The sequence below is a fragment of the Eschrichtius robustus genome, chromosome 17, assembly GCF_028021215.1.
Source record: "Eschrichtius robustus isolate mEscRob2 chromosome 17, mEscRob2.pri, whole genome shotgun sequence".
Taxonomy (NCBI): Eukaryota; Metazoa; Chordata; class Mammalia; order Artiodactyla; family Eschrichtiidae; genus Eschrichtius; species Eschrichtius robustus.
Genome location: NC_090840.1, coordinates 5,538,110 through 5,565,391, shown reverse-complemented (window position 1 = coordinate 5,565,391; position 27,282 = coordinate 5,538,110). Strand labels below are relative to the sequence as shown.

Genomic DNA, 27,282 nt, shown 5'->3' with positions numbered 1-27,282 from the left:
GGCCATAGCCTTGCTGTGATTAATGTAGACAATTGGCTTCACTTTTAAATGCTGCCCTAGTTTTTCTTATCCAGGTTCATCTCTGTAGGACCCCAGGTCACAAATCCACCAGATGGGGGGACTTTATCACCAGCATGATTGATACTCATTTGCCATGTGCCCCTTCGAAAGGAATACGGGGTGACCCATTCCCCAGCCAGTCATCTGCATTCTAGGTTGACGAAAGGAAGGGTTGTCTTTTCTCTCTCGATTATTCTGTGTTTATTTCGACCTTCACAAGTCAGTGGGGAGAATGAGCTTGCAGATTGTGCAAGATAGGAATTGAAGATATTCTTGCCCTCTTAAAACATTCCACCAGAGCAGTCTTGTTGGGACATGCAGTATGGCATGCCCATGACCATGGCAGAAATGCCGATGTCAGCTCTACCCCCGCCCTACTTTGTCTCGAAAGGGTTACATTGGCATGATATGCACCATCTATTTCTTGACTTGGCCTGTTGGTCCTTCCTTCCTTCTTCCCTCCCTCCTTCCTTTCTTGCAAAAAATCAGTTTTATAATGTATAATTTATATACCATAAAATTCATTAATTTTAAGAGTTTGATTTGCTGAATTTTAACAAATGTATAGAATCAGGTAACCACTCCCACAATTAGAGAACACTTCTGTCACCTAGGGGTCTCTTGCAGTCAACTTCCTCCTGCTAGCCCGCCCCTGGATGTGAGCAGTATAAAAAGAGCATGGCGGCACAAGGTCCCCTAGGGCTTCCTATTCTTTATCTACAGTAATTGCATTTTGCCGGTCATTTCCTAATTGGTATCCCGGAGAATCAAGAATCCTGAAAATCTGTCTACCTTTCGCCCACTTCTTCAGAGGCACTCGCTGATCTCACCACTTTCATTGACTTGCCCCAAGTATATCAAAGATAAGTTTGCTCCCTGTTTCCAAAGGTATGTCTCTCTAACTGACATCTCTTCAGAGGCTGAAAGAGAGCAGTCTGAGCTTAAAGAGAAAGAGATGCACATCTGAAACGAAATCAAGTAAACTCTACCTCCTCCCTTGCTTCCTATTACCCTTTGGCCTGATTTGGATAAGGTTTTATATCTGAGAGATGGTTACCCTTATTCTACTAACCTACGGGAAGAGGAACAGAGAAGAGTTGAGAACAAGGCCCAGTGAAGAATCGGGGGACAGGCAATGGCCGTGTGAATGTTGGCGTGGGGAGGTGAACAAAACACATAAAAAATTCTTTGTTGAGTATGCGTTAAGCGCAGTGCTGGGTTCTGGGACACCGTCCCCGAATAGGCTGTGGGTCTTGCCCACAAGGAGCTCACAGTCCAGGAGGGAGGCAGCCGGGTCACCAGGCAGTGATGATATGATGAAATGCACAAAATGTCAGAGGCACCCCGTTTGCTATGGGAGCGAGCGCACAGGGCATGAGGTCCAGGGACGCCTCCTGGGCACTGTGATAGCTAAGACCGGGCTTGAAGAACATGCAGAGTATAAAACCCGAGAATTGGTCTTTCAGGGTTGTTCATGGTAGGAAGTGACTCACAGTGTAGAAATTGGAAAATATTTAAAATTATGTGGTATCATTCAGAAGCGCTCAGGAAGTCAGAAAAAATTTTAAGTGCAATCCGAATCAGATGATATGCAAATCTAAAGTGATTTAATTAAATTCTAAAAGACATGGCGGGTGGGGCAGAGGAAGATCGTGCCCTGTAACGGAGCAGGCGCGGTGGCAGGGGCTGAGAACCCAGGCTCTGCATTTGACGGGCTGAGGCCCTTGCTGTCTTCCCAAGGAGGGAAGAACTTGTAACTTCGTAATGACGTATGAGGATGTTAAAATGTTACTTGAGGGACTGTAGTAGATGGGTCACGATGACTATGGCTGTCCATGGCCCCCCGCAAAGGGAAGCATCGGGCCGTTGTTTTTCAACTAACTATGGCTTTTACCAAGTGTGGGGATGTCAAATGAAAGTAATCTTGCTACCTTGGCTAAAATGACTCAACTAGTGCCAAGTACACCCACGTAGATGCATTACAGAACTACACCATGAGAAATAACTTGGCATGAAACTGCTAGTATGAGTGACCCTTTCAGGCTGGTGTGAACATGAGGCAGGCAAGAAAAAGCGGATCACTGGGGCTGCCTTTGTATTCTACATGACTGTGAGTCATCCTTGAAGTACTCTGTGATCTGCTGAATATTCCAGCTTTAGAAGTACTGAGACACAGAATGACTCTAAGTTGCCGAGAGGGTCCTGGGGTTCCTCATGACTGCGGATATTCTTATATAAACCCTTATCACCTAGAGCAATCTGGGTGTGTCTCACCTTTTCTAACTACAAAAGCCTTGAGGACAGGCAGGGTGAATGGGGCTCTAGGGTAAAGACAGATGAACAGGAGGCTTAGTTCTGCTAATACGAGATAGGTGTTTCTGGAAGACACTTTGTAGCAGAATATAGTATCATTAGTAAGTTCGTGCTGCAGAAAAATGTATTTTCTATTTGCTTTGGGACTTAGATGAAGAAATCAAGTTGTGAAAATTGGCTTTATGACTTAATTGACGATGTGGGGATATTGACTGTCAAAAGCGGTGAAGGGTCTGAGATTTCACCCTACTGGCAGCTAGTAAGTTAGCCTGCCAGTTTCATGGAAGCTGGCGGAGGACACGAGACTCCTGGCTCAGAGACAAAGCAATTGCGGCATTCAGGGTGTCAGCATTCCCACTTGTTTCTCAAGCCCCAATTCCCACGGGGTGACACTTAGAGCGTCAAGACTCCTGCACGCATGCACAGTGGCTTGCCTAACAGGAGAGGAACTTTGAACTTAGGGACCCTGAATCTTTTATAATTGGTAGTAAGCGTGCCTGCCATTATTTTTGTAGGGGAAACAAATAATAATGTACAGGAAACAAATGTGTCCTTCTCCCTGGAGGGAGATTCCATCTCTGTCTTTCCAAGCTCTTTGCTGTACCATCATCCTTGCAAAGATAAATCCTTGAAAAGGGAGTCAGTGCCTTTGCTGGAAAGACAAACAGAAAACACAGAGACTCACAGAGAACTGTCTCCCAACCGTGACCCAGGAATAGAATCATAAAATCGATTTAGAGGGTTTAAAACCACAGAAGGATATTTCAGGTCATAGGGTAAGCACTGTTTAGTGAAGCTTTCTTTTGTTATAGCTATAAAGTGAAAAAAAAATTTTTTTTACCTTTTTTTCATTGGCAAAAAGTTTGAGACACATAGGCTAAGATATTAAATTATAGAGTTCTTACATTCTGGGTGACATGACTTGGCTTGAATTATATTAATCTGTGCAATAGTAATGTGTATTACACTGGGGTTCTTCTGTAATATAAATTTTGAACACAGTTCCATAGACTGTACATTCTAATCATATTTGATGAACACATTCAAATGCTATTTTTTGCAAATCAGAACATTCCAGATACTATATATTTTTTTAACTAAATGGGTTGGTTTGTTTTCTTAGATTTTTTTGATGTGGACCATTTTTAAAGTCTTTATTGAATTTGTTACAGTATTGCTTCCTTTTATGTTTTGGTTTTTTGGCCACAAGGCATGTGGGATCTTAGCTGCCCGACTAGGGATCGAACCCACACCCCCTGCATTGGAAGGTGAAGTCTTAAGCACTGGACTGCCAGGGGAGTCCCAACTAAATGGAGTTTTAAGAAGATTATTTTACCTTACTTAGGTTTGGGGTTGATAATGGGCAAAATGTGTAATATGAGTTCAGACTACCTACAGAAGAAAATATAATGTTGGAAATTTTACGTTATGAACTGAACTGATGCTTTGCCAAGCACTGGATTTAATAAAAAACACACATAAAAATTAACAAATATTTGACTTCTCAACAGCTCCAAAGCTAATATTTATTTCAGCTTACTTGTATCCTTGTGAAGTAAGTGTTTTGAACAGACAAAATGAATGTTGGGTCTTTAATGTATTTGCTAAATTCAATATTTAAAAAAAACCACTTTACACAATAGACAAAATTTTGTTAAAAATCCAGTTTCATAAATATTTACTGAGTTCATACATGCAAAAGATCTGAGTTAGGTCAACAGATAAAAAGATATGTAAGATACCTACCTGGCTTCATGTTGATCATATGGATTAGAGTGATTATAATTTCAAAGGGTAGAAATTATATCCAGTTTTCTATTGTACATACATACAACATTGCCTCTATTTTAAATAAGTGTATTATTGCTAAGGTCAGGGCCACAGTAAGGGTTATAATGCTAGCATATTACTTTATATGAAGTGAAAAACTTACTCATTTAGTTGAGTATTTCTAAATCTTGGGGGAAATCAGTTTTAAGAATGGACATAGATCCATGTTTCAGAAACTGACCATCCACAATCTTAACATATGCAAGACATTGTCCCAAGAAGAGTATGATTTACCAAAGACAGAACTTTAGTGGCAGAAGCAAACACCAATATCACTGGATCTACTAAAAAACAGAATTATTGACTTTATAGGATCGAATCATTTAAGGGAAGAATATACAAATAATACTCTTTTTGGAAGTTTAATACTTAAACATGAAGAAATGCTATCAGTTTGTTGTTTTGTTTTGCTTTCTATTAAATTTCATACTAATTTTCATTAGTATGTATGCAGTTTTTCAAGCTTCTAGCAACTTGTTACTGAAAACGCAAGTTTCTTTCAATCAAATTCCTATGAAGTTTCAACAGAGGAATGGATAAAGAAGATGTGGTACATATATATAATGGAATATTACTCAGCCATAAAAAAGAAGGAAATAATGCCATTTGCAGAAACATGGATGAACCTAGAGATTGTCATACTAAGTAAGTCAGACAGAGAAAGACAAATATCATATATTGCTTACGTGCGGCATGTAGAAAAGAAGGGTACAAATGAACTTATCTACAAAACCGAAATAGAGTTACAGATGTAGAAAATAAACTTATGGTTACCAGGGGGTAAGGGGGGCAGAGGGATAAATTGGAAGATTGGGATTGACATATACACACTACTATATATATATAATAGATAAATAATAAGGACCTACTGTATAGCTCAGGGAACTCTACTCAATATTCTGTAATGACCTATATGGGAAAAGAATCTTAAAAAGAGTGGATATATGTATATGTATAAATGATTCACTTTACTGTACAGCAGAAACTAACACAACATTGTAGATCAACTATACTCCAATAAAAATGTTTTTAAAAATTCCTATGAAGGTTCTAAGACAGTATCGCTGTCCCGCATGTAACTTGGTCTTCTTGTCATAAAGTTTCTCTTAAGGATTACATGCTGTCTTTTATCAATATCTATTAGCTATTATCAGTTGTTACCTGAATACTAAAGCACTTGGAACTACGATCTTTAAACTCACTTTCATTCTTTGCATGTCCCTTGTCATCTTCCCTCTCAAGTCTTAATCCCTTTCCTGCAGTATAAATGCCTCAGAGCTTTTAATATCTCCCTCTGTGTCTCACGAAGGCCTTGTATAGTGCCACAGTGAGCATAGCCCAGTATTCCTTTGCACTATCCTTGGAATATACTATTGATTATTTTTACAAACCTCAGCCAGACTTTCCAATAATGCTTTTAATATTTTCATAACTACTACGCAACTCACATCTTTTGCTGATCTCATGGTGCAGTTTCAGGTGATTCGGTTGAGCTGAAGCCTTCACTTCCACCCTGGTTTTTATATTTATCCCTGGATTTGGTAACCATAATTACCCTGTGTGACCTTCACTTTCAGATTTCTTTGGAAAGTAGCATTGCTTAATTGTGAAGTTGCTCCCCAAAGCTGACAAAGACAGTGCCAGTTCCTTAAGATTTGGTGCCGTCAACACTCCAGAAACTGTTCCTACATTGATTTGTATTTGTACGTGACTTAGTGCTGTGATTATAAGCGAGGAAACCAAGCAATCAATAGTCTTTGTTTATTGTATCTGTATAACCACAAGCAAATTCTACAGGTGCTCTGAACTCAGAGGAAGTGGTAAGAGTCAGCTGTCTCTAACAACTTGCTCAGCAATAAATGTTCATAATCCATTCTGTATACCTAAAGTTTTTAAGGTCGTTAATATTAAAGCTCATTTAAAACCAATGACTTTTGGCTGTGAACAGTAAAACCGGTTGCATTTTAAGTTGATTTTGTGCAAATATTCTAACATTTAAAATGATACTGCTCACCTTAATATTCACTTTCAAGATGGAGGATAAACTTACTAACGCTTATTATAATACTTATTAAAATTTAGTAAGCACTCATATTATTGCTAAAATCAGTGGCATAATAGAAGGCAGTTACTTCTGTTAAATGCTTCTGCAAGTACATTTGAAGGGGCTCTACTGACCCAGAGATTACATACTCTAGGTTGACGGGCCACCCTGAGACAACCTTTATATCGCAGGCCATTCCTCTGCCCCCTCAGCCTCTGGAAGGTACTGTATGGGTAAGGTGGACGTGGCAGGGAGGCAAGCCCGGAGTGTTTTCTCACATCGTGAAAGCCCAGAATCAAGGTAAGTTCTTCACCTGCCTAGAGGATGGTTTATTCTGGCGGGTGAAGGTAAAGGGAAAAATCTATGCAGACAGACAGATATAAATGCATAAACGTTTAGACTGGGGTGCCGAAAGAATAAAGAGCCAAGTAAAATTCCTCCCATCCCCGCCCAACTCCCGCTCCACATGGAAGAGAGGCGATTTAAAGCTGCAGGCTCTGCCTACACAAGCGCCGACGGAAAAAAAAGCACAGGTTTCTCTTAAAATGGATTGCAACGTCCTCCGTTCCTCAATAATCAAGAGTGATGGGACGTCCAGACTGTCCCTATGGCTCTATTTCAGTCATACGCTGTCGTTCAAAGAGAGATTTAATTTAAATTTCCACACGGCACTCAGCATCCTTCCGTGCCTGGGAAGTAGCCCCGCCATATCCCGGAGTGATCTGAAAACCCAAATACCGCCGTCAGACCGGAATAACTAAGCCGCCGCCGTCCAGCACGGCCCTGAACTACCGGCCGGCCGCCCCGCCTCCGGTCGCCCCGCCCAGGGGGAGGGGCCTGGTTCACCCCGCCCCTCACCCGCGCCCCGCCCCCTTGCGTAACCCGGATACACACCCACGCTCCCCTTTCACCTCACGGCCGTTGGCTAACGTGTAAGCCAGGCGCGCCGGCCGGCTGAGTAACTGGGAGCGCGCCGCCCGGGGGAGTCGGGCGCGCGGAAAGGCAGCGAGGGGCTCCTCGGCGCGGCTCGGCCTTTCCCGGGAGCGAGCGATGGGGCGCGCGGGCGCCGGGGAGCGGGCGCCGGTGTAGTCCGCGCGCTGCCCGACCCGGGAGCGCGGGCAGGCCTGTGAGGGCTGCCGCCCCGAGCGCCCGGCCTCCCGCCATGGCCCCCATGGGCATCCGCCTGTCCCCGCTGGGGGTGGCCGTGTTCTGCTTGCTGGGGCTCGGCGTGCTCTACCACCTGTACTCGGGCTTCCTGGCCGGCCGCTTCAGCCTCTTCGGCCTGGGCGGCGAGCCGAGCGGCGGGGCGGCGGGGCCCGCGGCCTCGGCCGACGGGGGCACGGTGGACCTGCGCGAGATGCTGGCCGTGTCGGTGCTGGCGGCCGTGCGGGGCGGCGACGAAGTGCGGCGCGTCCGCGAGAGCAACGTCCTCCACGAGAAATCCAAGGGGAAGACGCGCGAGGGGGCCGACGACAAGATGACCAGCGGGGACGTGCTGTCCAACCGCAAGATGTTCTACCTGCTCAAGACCGCCTTCCCCAACGTGCAGGTGGGCGTCGCGAGCCGGCGCTGGGGCGGGGGGGGCGGAGCGGGGTCCCGGGCGCGGGTCCCGGCGCGTCGACTCCTGCAGCAGCCCCAGGCGTCCCGGCTCTGGCTCCGATTTTGCAGATCCGGACACGGGGACGCACAGGTTTAGGTGCTCAAGGTCATAACAGAGAGTTCGCGGAAGAGCTGGGTGAGGTCGCGGGGCGTCCGACTCGGGCCGCGTGACCTTCTGGCCCCTCCCCAGGTGTGCGCGCCCGCTTGGCACCTGGGATCTGGAGCTTTGGCTTCTGGGTGGGCCCTGCTCTCCAAAGGCAGAGAGAGTTAACTTCGCTCCCTGCCGCAGGCTCTTCTGTCAAGTGAAAGGGTTGGACTAGCACCCTCAAGGCCCTCTAGCCTCCTCTCATTTAATTGCTGGAAGGGTCGTGACTGTAAAGTACACGTTTTCTGACGGACCTGCCAGGAACCGGCTCAAGGCCACGGTAGACGTCTTGCTGCAGAGCTCTGGGTGTGCAGGACATTTGTGGCTGGTGTGACCACGGTTTACTTTAGCTGTGGTCTCATCAGGACCCTCTTAATGGCACATGTTTGGGGGGCCCTTCAAGGAAGTGTTTCGAAGTATATTTCCCAGCAACTTCAGCCTTCTATCCCTTATTTACCCCAAAGAGTAAAGGATTGGAGAACGTTTCTGGGGCAGGAATTGACGTTTTCTTAGGGAAATCCAGACATTTTGGATTTGTTGTTAATACTTTAAACTTCATCATTTCAGCGCAGCTGCTGTTGAATGAATAAAGCTTTTTAAAATGTCTCACAATCCAGAGGAAGAGCTACCATAGTGTGGCGGTACTTTCTATGTTTTAACTCACCTAACAGTAGATTTTGGCGACGGGGAAGAAAAATTGTTTCCAGTGGAATTTTATTGATTAGATAAACAGTGAGATGTAAACCCCAGCTTCTTTGGAAGGTATCTGACCTTTTACTGTTCTTGTAAGACTTAAGAGTATTGTCATTGTAGAATTACATATCTTGTTTAACCCTCTCTCCAGTCTGTCATATTACTGCTTTTTCTTTTTCTTTGGTCTTTTTTTCTTACTTTTTTTTTTTTTTTTGTCTTTCCTTTTTAAAAATTTTTATGCAGTGGGAAGGAACTTTGGCTCTCATATCACGAGCTGCTGGATACCTGGTGTAATTGACATGATAGTTCTCAAACGAAACATAGAACATTTCAGGTTTTTCTTTTGCCCTACTGTGCTCTATCATCACAAATAATACTTATCTTGTGTTTGCATCTGGATGTAAGATGTGCTTGTAAAATTTGTTTTACACTTCTCCGAAGCACATGGTGTTCCCCAAGAGTTTGTGGAAAAAAACGGGAATTTCAGAGAAGTTGATATATGCTAGTTATAACAGTAGTAATAGTAACCATTTATTGAGTGTATTTTAGGTGTCCAGATCCTGGCTACATAGGACTTGACTTGATCCTCACAGCAACTTTAAGAAGTAAATTTTATTTTCTCACTTTCCATGTGGGAGACCTGAGACTCATGACACTCCACTCCACAGTTTATATGAACTACCTTTAGGAGGCTACTTAAAACTTGTAGTATGATTTTCTGGGGAAAATGTAAAATTGTAGAAACTTAAAGGCAATAATAGTGAAATATAGCAGCAGAGTTGACTTTTTCAAAAAGGCCAGTACAAAAATATTCTCAAATATTGAAAATGTATATCCATATGTACATGTGTGTTCAAATGTGAACTCCACCCCGCCGCGCATCTATCAGAACTTTTGCCTTGGGTAACTTCCACAGGATTCTGCATTTGTTTCCTCCCTTCTTAACAAACGCTGGGGGAATAGCTGCCAAGGGTGATGAGCTGCATTTTGTTAAAACACAAAAACTAAGCTTTTTACAGATGTTGAAGTCTGCCTTTATGTAAAATAGCTTTTTGTGTTCTCGTGACTGAATGTTTGCGTGTACGTCTTTTGCGTGCCTTTTGTGTTCGTGCTGGATGGTGATTAGTGGAATAGAGGAGGTTATGTTCGTTTACACAATGTCACAGTAGGATGGTGTCATGGTGAGCCGTCTCCTTTTGTCAGTAGTTGTTAGACTAGAGGCCAGATGTTACTGCCATCTAGGTAGTGACTCAGCCCTACATTCTTTCCTGTCTCCTTCCCTTCCTCCAACACCCAGAAGTACAGTCTTAAATGTCTAGGTGTTTTTGAAGCTGCACCTGAAATTTTTTGGTGAGGGTCTTAAGTCGAATCCCACTCAGTTTCTGTCCCCATGGAAAATTAGCATTGAGAAACCACAGATCCTCTTTTCTTTTATCCTGGTGCCCTATGCAAATGGAGAGAGGTCCCTTTCTCCCATGACTTCCCTGTCTGGAGTCAGAGGCTTGAGCTCGCCTATCTTAATTGTTCACTCCTTAGTAAGAGGATATTGCAGGTGTCACTCACTCTCAACTGGACAGTTTTGCCCCCAGGGGACATTTGGCAATGTCTGGAGATTTTTGGTTGTCACAACTAGGGGCAGAATGCTATTGGCATCTAGTAGGTAGAGGATAAACATCCCATAATGCACAGGACAGTCCCCCTTAATAAAGAATTATCTGGCCTAATTTTTCAATTGATGCCGAGGTTGAGAAGCCCTACTCTAAAGCAGTGCATGTTGGACTCCTCTGGCGGTCCAGTGGTTAAGACTCCCCTCTTTCGGTGCTTCTACTGCAGGGAGCCCAGGTTCGACCCCAGGTGGGGAACTAAGATCCCACATGCTGCCCTATGCGGCAAAAAAATAAAAAATAAATAAATAAAAGGTGCATGCTGTCCTAAGAAAACTCTGGTTTGGCCTAGGATCTCTGGATTCCCTTTTGTCTTCAGTCTTTCTCACGTTTGGGATCTTGGGAGAGTTCTCAGGGCAGCCTTTACATTGGCCATGCTTGATTTCATTGTGTGAAAATAATAGTAACTGCAGCCGTTTGTATGACACTGTCTCTCATTGTATGCTTGTGGATAATGATGAAAATGAAGGCTGAAGATAGTTTTTTTGGAGTGGATTTGCACTACGGAACACATTTAGATTTATAGTTTTGATTTAATGTACAGGGAACTCTCTTTTTAAGGGGCTCCTGTCCTCAATTTGTTAAAAGTTTTTGACAATAATTTATTTGAAGATAAAGCATGATACTCCAAGCTGGTAGGAGTCTTGGGTCTGTGCCTTCCTTGACCTCTGGGATGAGAGACTTTTCTCTCTCAACAGGAGTACTCACTGGAAAAGTTTGAGAAGTGCTAATATAGTGCAAAGAACACTTGCCTTAACGTCTTGTCCTGTCACCAGGCTAGGTGATCCTGGCCAGTCATTTAACTTCTTTGGGCTACAGTTTCCTCTTCTATAAAATTGAGAGAACTAGTAATTTGATAATCAGTACAGACATAAGCATCACAGACAGAGAAAAACCAAGTTCAAAGGAGCAGGCGGTATAGAGGTGGTAGTGTCGTAAATTCAAGTAGCCTGACGAGCTTGAATCAGTTGCACATCGGAGACTTACTGTGGAAGAAATTAGGAAGGTAGGCAGAGGCTAGATCCTATGCTAATCTCAAAGAAGTTTGAACCTGATCTTTAGTTTAATCCTAGAGTACTAAAAGAAGGCCAGATTTACCTGACTTTTCTTGAAGCCCACATGATGCCATACTTTGTTTGGGCTTTGGGCATTGAGAGGTGAGTGAGACCAGTTAGGAGACTGTTGAAATAGACTTCGTGAGAGATGAGGACCCAAACGCAGCCAATGGGAAAGCTATACTCAGCTTGTTTTACTAGCCAACATTTATTTAGTCCTCAGTAAATGGCAAGCCCTGAATTAAGCTTTTTCTTACCATTATTAATTTACTCTTGACAACAACATAGGAGGTTAAGTGCTATTACCTCCATTTTGCAGGTAAATAAATTGAGGCTTGGAGAGGCTAAATAATTTGCCAAAGGTTACACTGGTGGGAAATCATCTTAGGCTCACAGAGCTTCACTTAATGGTCTGGGTATTATCTCAGGTCTGTATAATTCTGTATATAAGGCAGCATAGGAGTAGTAAATAAAGTGTACTCTTAACTACAGTTTTTTAAAGGTTGGAAGAGCTCATGGTGTAGATGCTTAGAGAATGGTTTGGAGGGGGTAGACCAGTTAGGAGGCTTTCTCAAGTGAGAGATGGTGCATTTTGAATTGGGGGTCATGGTTGTAGAGAGGATATATGTGGAAGGATACGAGAGAATTTCTAGGGATGTGTGTCAGAAATGACTTCTGTTTCTGGCTTTCACAGTTGGTGTTTTGCTGGTGGTGAAGGGCAGTGGAGAATGACAAGTACAAGAGGGCACGTTGTGAATGGCATCTTAGACGTGTTAAGTTAGAGTTGCCTTTGAAAGGTCCAAGGGGACTTGTTAAAGTGGTAGTTGAATATATGGGTCTTAAGCTCTGAAGAGACATTTGAATTAGAAATATAAATTTGTGAGTCATCAGTGTTGTAATATTAATTGAAACCAGTTTTGGACAGGGGTGCTTCGGGAGAGAATATAGCGTGAAAGGGAAGATCAGGGCCTAGGACCAAGGATAACAAAAACTGAAAATAATCATTTAGTAAGAATACTAGCAGCCCGCTTTTATTAAGTGCTTACTCTGTGTTAAGCACTATACCGTTTGTTTGTTTTGCCTATTGTATTTCATTGATTCACCCAAAGAACCCTATAGGAAGGTATAGTTATCACCCACTTTTAGCAATAAGGTAACTGCAGCTCAGAAAGATTAAGTGACTAGCCTAGGTAAGTCACATACCCAGTAAAATGAGGAGCTGGAATTTAACTCAGGCAATCTGATGCAGAACACATACTCTTTATAATGGTTCTGTATGCAGGTCATTGGTAAATTTTGTGAGAGTTCTCTTGGTGTCTTGATGAGAAGGAAGCAAAATTTAAAAAGATGGGAAGTAAGGAAATAGAGACATTAAGTAAAGATAAGTCTTTCAAGAAATTGGGCTCTAAAGAACTTGGCTAGGGTATTATGTGGGACTAAGAGAGGGTTCTGTGGATATTTTGTTTCATATGTTTGTTTTTAAAGTGTGAGACACCAGAGCATGTTTATTTATAGGGGTATATTTGAGAGGTTATAGTTGGCAGTAAAAGGCTTCTATAGGTAAAAGGAGAAGAAGACAGCTAGAGAGCTATATATGTCCAGAAAATAGTTATTGAATGCCTACTGAAAGCACAGTGTGAGGCATTATATCTAAAAAGTTACTAGGATATAATGATTTAGGGAGAAATGCAGTAAATGCTACCTTCTTAAGGCATTAACCAAAAGTTTCTTTGACCCCAGAGTAACTGAACTGTCATATGAATGCCACTAATTGTATTTTAGGGTCTCGATTTCTTATTCTTCAATTCCTTGGTGAGGACTGAGACAGATAGGCAGTAGTGATGAGAGTAGATTGAGCGGAAGGTCTTACAGGGAAGAAATGAAACTGCATTGATGAAGAATAATGTTGTCAATCAAGAAGTATTTATGTAGCACCTACTGAGCCAGGCCCTGGTTTGGGCACTGGGGATAGAGCTGTAGTAATGAAGGAAACCGTGTCCTTGAACTCACAGAACTTATGTTCTAGTGAGTCAAGATGGATAGTAAACATGTAAACACATACGTCAGATACTAATGAGGGCTTTGAAGAAGAATGAGATCGTGTGGGGAGAGGGGTGGGGGTGGGGTGGGGCCCTGCTCTGGCCATGGTGCTCAGGGAAGGCCACTCTGGGGCCCTGTCATAGGGGCTGAGAACTGAGTGACGAGGAGCAGGCAGACCATCATGCAGAGGTTTGGGGAGAGTGTAGATGAACAGAAGAGTACAAGTACAAAGGCCCTGAGGCCAGAGGATCAGAAGAGGACAAGTGAGTCTGGAGTGTAGTAAATAAGGGCACAAATAGAGAAAGGTTATTGGAGCCAGATCATCCCGGACTTAACCTTGTAGGTGATGGTAAGGAGTCTGGATTTTATCTCGATGTAATGAGAAACCATTGGAAGGTTTTAAGCAGGGAGTGACATGATGTGATTTAGGAAGATGGCAGGTTGCTGGGTTGAGAAGTGAAGCTTCAGAAAGGCAGTAATTGATCTGTTTTGTTCACTATTATATTCCATTGCCCAAAGCAGTTTAGAATATGTAGTCATTAAATTGTTGTTGAATGAATGAATGAATCAGTGAATGCACGATTGGAGGCAAGAGCAATCAAAGGCTATTTCTGGAATCCAAGTGAGAGATAGAGGGTGGTTCAAACTAGGATATATTTCTTGGTATACATAGTGACAGATATTTAGAATCAAGAGCTAGAATTTCCAGGGCTTACTGGCTGGTGGAATGTGGAAAATAATTGAGGAAGACTTACTGGTTTTGACTTTAACAACTGTTGGTAAGGCTGTTTACAATGGTGGGAGTGTTTATTAAATTTGTAGGTGTGAAGTGGTAGTAGCAGGTAACAAATAGCTGTTGTGCAAAAACAGATCAGGTAATTGTGCTGATGTTCTTACTCTCTTACGCTGTTTGTTTCTCCCTTACCTGACTCTCAGTGAAAATCTTTTCAAATAAAGTTCTGTAACTTGTTAGCACATACTCAGTTGAAAGAATATGAAGAAACTGATGAACTCCAAGCAAAAATCTTAATCGTTAAGGCACAGTGATAGGGCTTCCCTGGTGGTCCAATGGTTAAGAATCCACCTTCCAAGGCACGGGATGCGGGTTCGATCCCTGGTCAGGGACTAAGATCCCACATGCCACAGGGACACTAAGCCCACGCGCTGCAACTACTGAGCCTGCGTGCCACAACTAGAGAAGCCCGTGTGCTGCAGCTACAGAGCCTGCATGCTCTGGAGCCTGCGTGCCACAACTAGAGAGAAACCCATGCATCGCAACAAAGAGCCTGTGTGCCGCAATGAAAGATCCTGTGTGCCACAACTAAGACCCGACACAGCCAAAAATAAATAAATAAATTTAAAAAAAAAAAAAAAGGCACAGTGGTTGCCACTCAGACTTGGCACTACCATTTTTGTAAAACTAGAGTGATCAAGACCCAGGAACTGCTTCTGTTTTCCTGGTGTCACATCCATTATTTGTTTTAAGTTTATTCTGGTTTTTGCATGTTCTTGCTGCTGCATTCATTCATTGAGGTGGCCTAACATTGTCATTAAGAACGTGGGCTCTATAACCAAAATACTTTAGAGTGATATTTGCAAGCTGGTAGTATAGGAATTCTCTGTTGTCATTCCCTTATAGAACATTGATTTTGTCAGTCACCCACGGACAGGAGTTTCTTTGTGGGAGTCTGGGAGTCCAGCAGAGAAGTTTCAGCATATTACTGAGACAAAAAAATCCAAAAATAGATGCATTGAAGAGAGTAAAAGGAACATTTTCACTTTTCTTACGTTGCCTCTCTGTCAGTAGCACAGCTCAGTGCCAGGAGAGAGAGACCCCTTCAGCCTGTGATTTCACCCACAGGAGTGTGTGAGTGAGTGCCTGGCTTTTCTAGCCATGCAAGACACTGGCCCAAAGGCCTACTTTTTTTTCACCTCACCTAGATTACTGAGGTGATCTGCAAGTCTGAGGGGTTGGGAGAAACTGTGGGAGCACCTAAGTCAGGACTCAGAACTCATCAAACGGATGCTACTAAGCTCTTTGCAAATGCCGTCAGGAAGCCTGCCCATAAGCCACTGGGGACTCCTTACCTGCAAACCCCCCCAAGTGGCCTGTGAGCACCCCCAACAGTACACGCCTCACCCACACCACCCACCCGCTTTGGCCTGATTTTGGCCCATGCTCCCACAGACCATGAGATTAAGCCTTTGCAGCTGGCTAGTGAACAAATGCAGAAAGTCACCTTGACTCTGGGGTGGGGAAAAGGCTCACAGACTTGAGCATTTCAGGGCACCACCCTAGAGAAAACAAGTGAGAGGCTCTCGGCACCTGGCCTGGCTTTAGGGGATTGAGATAAAGCAAACTATAACAAGGGACGAAGAAGGTCAATCTGTAATGATAAAAGGGTCATTTCATTAGGAGGATATAACAGTTGTAAATACCTGTGCACACAACATCGGAGCATCTGAATATATTAAGCAAATACAGATCTGAAGCTAGAAAGCGAGCAATGCAACAATAGTAGAGACTTCAGTACCCCACTTTCAGTTATAGATTATCCAGACAGATCATCAAGAAAGAAATAATAGACTTGCACCATAGATTGAATGGACCTATATATATATATATATATATATATATATATATATACAGAACATTTCATCAGCAACAGAATAATACACATTCTTCTCAAACTCACATAGGATATTCTCCAGGATAGATCACATATTAGGCCAGAAAACAAGTCTTAACAAATTGAAGAATATTGAAATCATATCAAGCATCTTTTCTGACCACAATGATGTAAAACTAGAAGTCAGTAACAGAAGGAAAGCTGGAAAATTTACGAATATGTGAAAACTAAACAACACTCAGAAAAAGTCAAAAGGGGAATGAAAAAAATATCTTGAAGTAAACAAAAATGGAAGCACAACATACCAAAGCTTATGGGATGTAGCAAAAGCAGTTCCAAGGGGAAATTTATACAAAACAACAAAAAAAAGCCTACATTAAGAAAAAAGAAAAATTTCAAACAACCTAACTCACACCTCAAGGAACTAGGAAAAGAAGAACAAACTAAGCCCAAAATTAGCAGCAGGAAGGAAATAATAAAGATCGGAGCAGAAATAAGAGACTAGAAAAGCAGTGGAAAATATGAACTAAGATCTGGTTTTTTGAAAAGGTAAAATTGACAAACCTTTAGCGAGACTGAGATAAGAGAATACTCAAATATATAAAATCAGTAATGAAAGCATAGACATTACACCTGATACTGCAAAATACAAAGGATCATAACAGACTACTATGAACAGTTACATGCCAACAAATTGGATAACCTAGAAGAAATGGATAAATACCTTAAAACAAAAACCTGCCAAGACTGAACTAGGAAAAAATAGACTATCTGAACAGATTTGTAATTAGTAAGATTAAATCATTAGTCAAAAGTCTCCCAACAAAGAAAATCCAAGGACCAGATGACTTCTTCAGTGAATTCAACCAAACATTTAATGAAGAATTAATTCCAGTCCTTTCCCAAATTCTTCCAAAAAATTGAAGAGGTAGCAACACTCCCAAACTCTCTTTATGAAACCAGCATTACGCTGATACCAAAGTCATACAAAGACACTACAAGAAAAGAGCATTACAGGCCAACATCCCTGATGAATATACATGTAAAAATTCTCAACAAAATACTAGCAAACTGAATTCAACAGCACATTTAAAGGATTAAACACCATGATCAAGTAGAATTTACCCCTGGGATGTAAGGACAGTTTAACATATGCAGATTAGTCAAGGTGATACACCACTTGAACAGAATGAAAGATAAAAATCTATGATTCAACATACTTTCATGATAAAAACTCTCAACAGATTAAGTATAGGAGGACTATACCTCAACATAATACAGGCCATATATAACAAGACCACAGCTAATGTACTCAGTGGTGAAAAGCTTTTAGTTTTTCCTCTAAGATCAGAAACAAGACAAAGATGCTCGCTTTTATAACATCCATTCAACATAGTACTGGAAGTCCTAGCCAGAGCAGTTAGGTAAGTAAAACAAATAAAATGCATCCAAATCAGAAAGGAAGAAGTAAAATTATCTCTGCAGATGAGCCAATCTAACATATAGAAAACCCTTAAGACTCCACCAAAATACCTATGAAGTAATAAACAAATTCAGTAAAGTTGCAGGATACAAAATCAATATACAAAAATCAGTTATATTTCTGTACACTAACAACAATGAACTATCTGAAAGAGAAATTAAGAAAACAATCCCATTTACAATAACATCAAAAACAATAAAATACGAATAAATGTAACCAAGGCAGTGAAAGACCCGTATACTGAAAACTGAAAGACGTTGATGAAAGAAATTGAAGAAGATACAAATAAATGGAAAGATACTGCTTGTTCTTGGATTGGGAAAATTAATATTGTTAAAATATCTGTGCTCCCCAAAGCAATCTTCAGATTCAGTGCAATCCTTATCAAAATTCCAATGGCATTTTTCAGAGAAATACAACAAACAATCCTAAAATTCATATGGAACCACAAAAGACCTGAGTAGCCAAGCAAGAACAAAGCTGGAGGCATCACACTTTCTGATTTCAAATTATATTACAAAGCTATAGTAATCAAAACAATATGATAGTGGCATAAAACATACACATAGACCAATGGAATTTAATATAGAGTTCAGAAATAATCCAATGCATATACGTCCAGCTAATCTTTGACAAGGTGCCAAGAACACACCATGGGGAAAAGATAGTCTCTTCAATAAGTGGTGCTGGGAATACTGGTTATCCATATGCAAAAGAATGAAACTGAACCTTTATCTTACACCACGCAACAAAAATTAACTCAAAATACACTAAGGATTTAAGTGTGATACCTAAAACCTAAAATTCCTTAGCATGGTCTTAGCAATGATTTTTTTTGCAGAAGGCACCAAAAAGCATGGAAGACAAAAGCAAAGATAAGTGGGACAGCATCAAACTAAAAAGCTTTTTGCACAGCAAAAGAGACAGTCAACTAAATGAAAAGGCAACCTATAGGATGGCAGAAAATATTTGCAAACCATATATATGATAAGGGGTTAATGTCTAAAACATGTAAGGAAGTCACTCAGCTCAACAGCAAAAGAATAAGTCAATTAAAAAATGGGCAAAGGACCCAAATAGACATTTTTCCAAAGAAGACATCTAATTAGCCATCTGATGTATGAAAAGGTGCTCAACATCACTAATCATTAGGAAAATACAAATCAAAACCACAATGAGATATGAATTCACACCTGTTAGGATTGCTTTTATCAAATAGACAAGAGATAAGTGTTGGCAAGGATGTGGAGAAAAGGGAACTCTTACCTTTTATACTGTTGGTGGGAATGTAAATTGGTACAGTCATTATGGAAAACAGTGTGGAGGTTCTTCAAAAAAAAATTAAAATAGAACTGCTATATGATCCAGCAGTCTCACTTCTGGATATATATCTGAATGAAATGAAATCAGTATCTGGAGGAAATATCTGTACTCGCAAGTTCATTGTAACAATATTCGTCATAGTTAAGATATGGAAACAACGGATAGATACGTGTCCATCTATGCATGAATGAATAAAGAAAATGTGATGCACGCACACACACATAAAGTGGAATGCTATTCAACCTTTAAAAAGAAGGACGTCTTGCCATTTGGGACAACATAGATGAACCTGGAGGGCACTCTGCTAAGTGAAATAAACCAGACAGAGAAAGTAAAATGTTGTATGGTATCACATTTACATGTGGAATCTTAAAAGAAAAAAGAAAAAAAAAGTCAAAATCGTAGAAACAGTGAGCAGAATGGTGGTTGCCAGAGTCTAGGGGATGGGGTAAAAAGGGCAGATGTTGGTCAAGTGTATAAACTTTCAATTAGGGACTTCCCTGGTGGCACAGTGGTTAAGAATCCGCCTGCTAATGCAGGGGACACGGGTTCGAGCCCTGGTCCGGGAAGATCCCACATGCCGCGGAGCAGCTAAGCATGTGCACCACAGTTACTGAGCCTGAGCTCTAGAGCCCGCGGGCCACAACTACTGAAGCCCACGTGCCAAAGCTACTGAAGCCCGCACGCCTAGAGCCCATGCTCCGCAACAAGAAAAGCCACCGCAGTGAGAAGCCCGCGCACCGCAATGAAGACCCAGCACAGCCAAACTTAAATAAATAAATAAATAAATTTATTTTAAAAAAAAAACCAACTTCAAATTATAACTAAGATGAATAAGTTCTGAGGATCTAATGTGCAGCAAGGTGACTGTGGTTTATATTACTGAATTATATACATGAAATTTGCTTCCAGAGTAGATCTTAAGTGTTTTCACCACAAAAGAAAAAAGTAAATACGTGATGTGGTAGATACGTCAATTTACTTAATTGTGGTTCTTACTCCACAATGTATGTGTATATCATCTCGTCATGTTGTACACTTTAAATACATTCAGCTTTTGTCAATTATACCTCAGTGAAGCTGTGGGGGAAAAAGCCAAAATATGTCAAGGAAAGTCACCCCACCATGATATTTATATATATATATATATATCTCTCACATATATATCATGATATATCATATATATATATTTTTTCCCTTTCCCCAAAATGGCTTGTTCTGTTTCCAAGAAGGGGTTAAAAAAAGTGTAGGGATTTTGATTGAAGTTGCTTTAAATCTACAGTTTACAGATGGGAGAATTGACATCTTTATCATTGTTTTTAAGTCATATTGTTTTTAAGGCATAATTTTAAGCCCATTGTCACTTTTCTCTTTCTGACTCTTATAGTTACTTGTGTTCAGTGTTCCATAATATTGTCAGTCCATTTTCACACTTTTAGATCTATTATTTTTCCTAAATATTATTAATTTTTAAATAGCTTGTTCCCTTGATGTTTAGTTTCTTTTTATATTTCTCTATATTTAGATTCTCTGTCCTGCTTACACAACAAGCTAATTTCGAATATTAGATTGGAAAGCACTGGAAGACAATGTCGCTGGAATTTCTTACATATTTTCATTTTGCAGTGGCATTCCTTGAAATAAAAATATTTATCTACTTTCAATTTATGGGATTTTGTCTGAATTGTTGTTCTCTATTGTGTTTTTTCCAGGTAGTGATTTTTTTCTAACTTTAAAACTTTTTTAACTGTCCACTATTTTTACTGCAGATAAATACTGAGGAACATGTGGACGCAACTGATCAGGAGGTTATCTTATGGGATCGTAAGATTCCTGAGGACATCCTGAAGGAAATAGCCACTCCTCAGGAAGTACCAGCAGAGAGTGTTACTGTCTGGATTGACCCACTTGATGCTACACAGGAATATACGGGTAATTTTAAATTAAAATTGATCTCAGACTTTATGTTGCCATTATGTATTGGAGAACCAGAACAAGGGCAGGTGGTGTATTCCTGGTGGTAAGTACTTTACCAATCTGACACAACTTTTCCAATTAGATTTTAAGACAGAGAGCTGGATTAAAGCACTGTGATATGCAGCTTCTGGAGTGGATCAGTTATTCTCCACCTTTTTTTTTTCCCCTCAGACCACTGTATTATGGCATCCTCCTCTCACTATGTCACTGATTCTTTAGTGAAGGGAAAAGTTTCTAGCAGTCACAACAACAAAATAGTTCCTGTCGGACCCCAATTTATTGAAGTGTTTATTTACATATTGATTTATTTATTGATGTGCTCATTATTGAGGTATTTATTTATATAGCCAGAATACAATATTCACTTGTGATTTTTGGAATTTAGGTTTTATTGCATATGCATCTGTTCTTGGAATTCAAGACAGTAAATCCTAGGCACCCAGGGAACAAGTAAACAGCAAAACAGAATTACTTCTCCCACCTCCTATTGCTGTTCTTTTCACCTAGTCCTAGCTCCTATTTCATTTCTGTGGATCTTCTCCTAGTCCTTATTTCTTACGCAGAGATATATAGTTTTCTGTGTTTGCTTTGTTCTCTTGGTACGTAAAAGTTGATTGCTTATATATCTGTTCTTCTAAACGGTACGTTCTCTGAATGTGGAGGCTTCTGCTTTTTCACCTTTGCACTCTAGCGCTTAAGCACGGAACTTGACCCAAAACAGACACTCAGTAGAGAACTATTTGGAAAACAAGGAGAAGACACTAGGTGTGTATATCTGATAGTAACTGAAATTATAAAACAATATTTTGCAGAAATAGTAGAAATATGGACTATTGAGGGGTTTGTTTGTAAAAAGTTTTTCCTAGACTGCAATTGATTTGATGATATAATAGTGTTGATATTTAGTGAGCACATCCCTTGTACAGGGACTATTCTAAATGCTTGAAACTGATTTTTAAATTCAATCCTAAAATTATTTTAATAATAGTTTTTATTATTGGATTTTTTTTTTTTTTCTTGTAGAGGATCTTCGAAAGTATGTTACTACTATGGTGTGTGTGGCTGTAAATGGTAAACCTGTGCTAGGAGTAATACATAAGCCATTTTCTCAATATACAGGTAAGAAATATGCTAGAGCTTCCAAGAGTTAACGTTATTAAACCATTTGTCTGTAGTATTTACTGTCCTGTTGGAATCTCAGCTGTAGCTCAGTAATTGTTAAAGTCAGTCCCCTACCCTACCTCACCCCCTCCCTGGATACAGTGAGGATTTTATTGTTGGTACTAATAATATATGACAAAGCAGAGCTTTCTAAACCTTGTTTAGAGAGTAGAAACTGTGTTAAATGAAGGTGGACGACTCTTCGTGTGTCGGGGAATACGACTGGGCGTGGACTCCCCGGCAGCTGAGCTCCTCTCTGCTTCTGTCATGCTCTTGCTGGGGGTAAGGTCCACGGCTCTTACACGTTGGATTCTGTGTGCATCCTGAGATCCACCGTGAAGTGGACTTAGCCCAACCTGTTGTCATATCAGGAAATGAGCTTGATATTTTGGCGGTTAAGGGCAGTGCCAGTCTCAGCATTACAGTTGGGTGGTGTCACTGTGAAAGTCTTAATAATCAGGCCAGTCCCTCTGTAGGCCTGGACGCCCTTCTGAGCTCCTTTAGACCCTTGCTTCCCCACCTTCTTGATGCAGTAATGTTTGTTAGCTTCCTGCAGGTGGCAGGTCAGATCCATGACAGTCGTGTTGGGAGTGGGAATATGGAAGGCCATGCCAAAGAGCTTGCCATTCAGCTCAGGAATGACCTTGCCCAAAGCCTTGCCGGAGCTAATGAATCCCGGGATGACATTTTGGGATCTGCAGTTTGCCAGAGAGGCTAGTCATGGTCTTCCAGATATCAGTGATGGTGTGCGCTCTGGGTTACAAGTCCACGAGGACACCGTGAATTTTCAGGGTGGTGAAGTGGAGGGAAACAGTTAGTGGTATAAGCAGCATTGCTGACAGTCTGAAGGGAATCCTCATACTTTTAATTGGTAACTCCCGTCAAAAACTTGAGGCTAGGTTTATGGCCCTTTTGACTCCAGTGTTCTCGAAGGTGATGAAGTTCTTGATGGGGACAGTAGCTACTTTGCCAGTGTTAAAAGCAGCCCTGCTGACCGGTCACAGTAGGCTGAATAATGTCTCCTGCAAATTCACACCCATCCCTGTATTCGTTTGCTAGAGCTGCCATTAAAAATCCCATAAACAGTGTGTCTTTAAACAGCAGATATATAGTCTGTCACAGTTTTGGAGGCTAGAAGTCCAAAATCAGGGTGTTGGCAGAGCCGTACTGTCTGAAACCTACAGGGAAAAATCCTTCCATATCTTTCTCTTAGCTTCTGGTAGTTTGCTAGCAATCCCTGGGGTTTCTTGGTGTAAATCCAGTCTCTTGCCTCTGTCATTGGTGTGTCTTGTGTCTCCCTGTGTGTCTGTGTCTGTGTGTCTTTTCTTATAAAGACACCAGTCATGGTAGATTACGAGCCTACCCTACTCCAGCATGACTTCATCTTAACTAATTACATCTGCTAGTAACTTATGATCCTGTTTTCAAATAGAGGCAGATTCTGATGTGCTGGGGGTCAGGACTTCAACATATCTTTCGGGGGAAAACAGTTCAACTCATAACAACCCAGAACTCCAGAATGTGACCTTTTTTGGAAATAAGGTCCCGGCAGATATAATTGAGGTGAATAGCAACGTGAGCTCATCCTGCATTAGGGTGGGCCCTTAAACCAACGAGAGCATCCTTAGAAGAAACAGAGAGCACGCAGACATACCAGGGGTCAGACGATGTGATAGGAGGCAGGGCCTGGAGGGATGCGTGCAGGCCGAGGGACACCAAAGGCTGCTGGCAGCCATGAGAAGCGAGGAGAGAGGCACGGAGCAGAGGCTCCCTTCGAGCTTACAGAAGGAACAAACGCTGCCAGCATCGCGATTTTGGACTTGCTGGCCTCCAGGCTGTGAGAAAATAAATTTCTCTCATTGTAAGCCACCAAGTTTGTGGTAACGTGTTGCGGCAGCCCTAGGAGACTAACACATCGGCATCCGTATGGTTTTATCGTTTACTCCAGCCTCATCCATCGCGTCTCATTGGTGTGGCTGGCACTGCATAAAAATGCTGTCTGTCAAGTGGAGAGAAATAGAGACAAAGTTAACTTTTTATTACTCTAGATGATTTGTTTTGCAGAATAACCTTGTACCCGAATTCTAGCTGCTCTGAGGTAGGCTGAACATATATATGAGGATTGGCTCTGCATGTCAAAACGAAATCTGCTTTGTGTCATCTGACCTTTTAACTCCTTTTCATAGTTCAGGTAGTTGTTTTTCAGTTGACAGCTAGATGAGCTACAGAAGCTTCATGCCATTACTGTGGTAGAGTGCCTTAAGGTTAGTGATATAGTTGCTCAGTCGTTTATGGATGGCTTTCACATATTTCGTGTAGTCCTTACCAAATTAGTTAGTATACAGGTTAGACTTCTAGTTGAAGCTGTGTAATAATCTGCACCAAAATACAGGAGATTGAACAAAACAGTTTATTTCTCTCTTCTCCAGCAGCCTGTATGTAAGCAGACCAGGGCGGCCATGGCAGCTCCCTGGTACCAAATTCTCACACAAATTCTCTTGCTGTTTTGCTGTACTAAAGTTAGTTGCCCTCATCTGCATGATTGAGGATGGCTTACTGCTTCATCCACTTTCCAGCAGTGGAGAGGGCTAGAAGGCAGACGCGGAAGATGTTTCCCACTAAGGGTTTGACCTGTAAGTTGTACACATCACTTCAGCTCACATCCATTGATCAAAACATAGCTGGAATCCAGCCACAAGGGAGGTGAAGAAATGTAGTCTTTATTTTCAGTGGCCATCCAAGCTGAAATTCAGGGGCTCTGTCCCTCAGGGAACACAGGGAGAGTGGATATTGGAGTGTAACGTATCAGTACCGCTACACTTCGTCCGGCTCCTGAGGGAGGGACACGGTTACTACTAGCATCGCACTTACAGGTGAGAAAATGAGACTCAGCAATTTGGTATGTTCCTCAAGATCATCCAGCTAAAGTAGAGGAGTCAACCCCAGACATTTCGTGCAAATGGTATATCACACCACTTTTGTAATTATAACTCCATGATTCCTAACATGTGTATAGTGTTTACAGATTTATGTTATCTCATTTGAACCTTTCGATAACTCTGGGTGACAAGGAAAAATGTTGTCTTTTTTTGTAGATGAGAAAAGGGCCTTAGCAGCTCTTGTCGAGAAAACCATACAGTTTAAAATGTTACTGTAAGAGCTAACCACTCCTTATTAGTATCTTACATTTGTTTAGTATTTTCACAGTTAGTGAAGTGTATTGACATAAATTCATTTCAGTCTCAAAGTAACTCTGGAAAGAATATAAAATAGGAAATAGGTGACTTTCTTTTAATAAAAAAGAGAAAACAGGCACATAAAGGTTATGTACAGGGCTTAAGTCTTTGAGATCCTCTCTCATTCTTCTGACAATGTCCCTCATGCCTGTTTCTGTCGGTTAGGACTGCCTTTAGCTGCGTATAAAATAAATCGTGGTTGCAGTGGTTAAACAGGTAAGGGCTTTATTTTTCTCACCTAATAAGACGGCCACAGGGTAGGAGTGATTCAGTGGCTTTCTGATTCTCTAAAATGCCTGACTCCTCTTTTTGCTTTTTTTTCTTAGAAGGTGGCATTTTGTTTGCATGCTCACAAAAATGGGCGACTCCGGTTACCATGGCTCTATTCTAGGCAGGAAGAAAGGGCAAAGAAGAGGGACAAAAGATCTATCTTAGATATTCTTTCTATTTGGAAAGACTGACTTGAAGCCCTCGGCTTCATCTCATTGGCCAAATGTCACGTGGCACGCTTAGCTGCTAGCAGAGCCTGCTGCCCAAAGAGAATTAGAACTGGGATAGAGAAAATGCAGAGAAAGTTGATGTCAGAGAGGCAGATAGGTCCTGGTCTCCACATCTGTTCATGTTAGGAGGGAGAATGGCGATAATAGAACCTCCATTTTTAAAAACCTTTATTCCATCAGAATATATAATACGCCCCCCTCATAGGCTTAGGAACATAAGGTGCTTGCTAGTCAGCAAACATTCCAAAAGAATCAATACGCCCTTAATTAGGTGTGGGTTGACCTTCCATTCCTGGATCGAAGGTTTGTTTGGCTTGTGCCCTCTTTGGGACTATTGTTTTCACTTCCAGACTGTATATTGATGTTGGCAGAGTACAAACTGTCAAGTATTGTGTATTTACCAGAATTTAGCTACACTTGACTATAATGGGAGCTAGATATTATTGTTGCTGGCAACAGTTAGAACAAAGCTGATCAAAATTCTTATCAGACGTAATTAGAATTAATTCACTGAGTGAAATGCTTAAAAGCAAGAGATACTTGAATAGTACATATTTTAATGAAGTAATGTATAAGTAGGTGTAGTATATCCACTCAGTGGAAATTTGTAGCTATTAAAATAAGTTGTAATGTCTGAAGTATGTGTAGAAAAGTACCAACCACTTTTTATTTCCTACTGGACTTGTTGTTAGCATGTCTTATAGATAGACTAAACATATTCTGTTGACTGCTATTTTAGCTCATCACTACTACCTTATCATCAACATCAATCATTTATATTTATTTAAGTACCTACTGTATTTTTTTAAGGGGCTTGAAATAATTCTGTCCATATAAGTGTTATGACTGAATGTCTTGAGTTTATGTGATCTGAAATATATATTTTTAATATTAAATTAGTAATTCTTATCTAAAATTACTCTGGTACTATCTACTGAGATATAGTCTTTATTCTCTTACACAATACTGACCTCTAGAGATGCAGCATTGTAAATTCACTTCTTAATAAAACTTTTTTTGATCATCTCTAAAAAGAATTTAGAGGATTTTTTTGCTTCTCATTTCTTATTTTACTTTTATTATGAATAATTCAAGAAAACCAATTATAATGAATTTTCATGTACTCCATCCAGATTTAACAGTTGATAACATTTTTATATATTTGCTTTTATTTATTTATTCATTTACTTGCCTATGTACTTTAGAAAAAATTACAAGGATCATGACATTTTACCCCTTTATATTTCAATATGCATGTCTAAAAGGAACATGTTCCTAAACAAGAACAGTACTATTAATATAATAATAAAATTAAGAATTATTCCATAATTGATCCAATAGTCACATTTCCCCCAGTTGTTCCTCAATTGGATTTTACAACCTGTTACCTCAGACCAAAATCCAGTCAAGGGACAAGCATTTCTTTTGGTTGTTAGGCTGCTGTGTTAAATTCTTCTAATCTAGACCCTAGAACAGCCCCCAGTCCCCTTTATCCCCAGGCATTGACTTGTTGAGGAGATCAGGTCCCT

General features: G+C 41.0%; 1 protein-coding gene across 1 annotated transcript in view; it reads left to right on the top strand.

The window, feature by feature from the left end:
* The first annotated feature begins 7,158 nt into the window (after window positions 1-7,158).
* BPNT2 (3'(2'), 5'-bisphosphate nucleotidase 2) overlaps window positions 7,159-27,282 on the top strand; it is a 31,786-nt gene continuing 11,662 nt past the window's right edge. Inside the window, exons 1-3 of the mRNA XM_068525545.1 lie at window positions 7,159-7,796; window positions 20,649-20,811; window positions 21,880-21,975. Of these exons, the coding sequence (XP_068381646.1) occupies window positions 7,410-7,796; window positions 20,649-20,811; window positions 21,880-21,975 (646 nt within the window). The 5' untranslated portion in view covers window positions 7,159-7,409. The remainder of the gene's footprint in view (window positions 7,797-20,648; window positions 20,812-21,879; window positions 21,976-27,282) is intronic.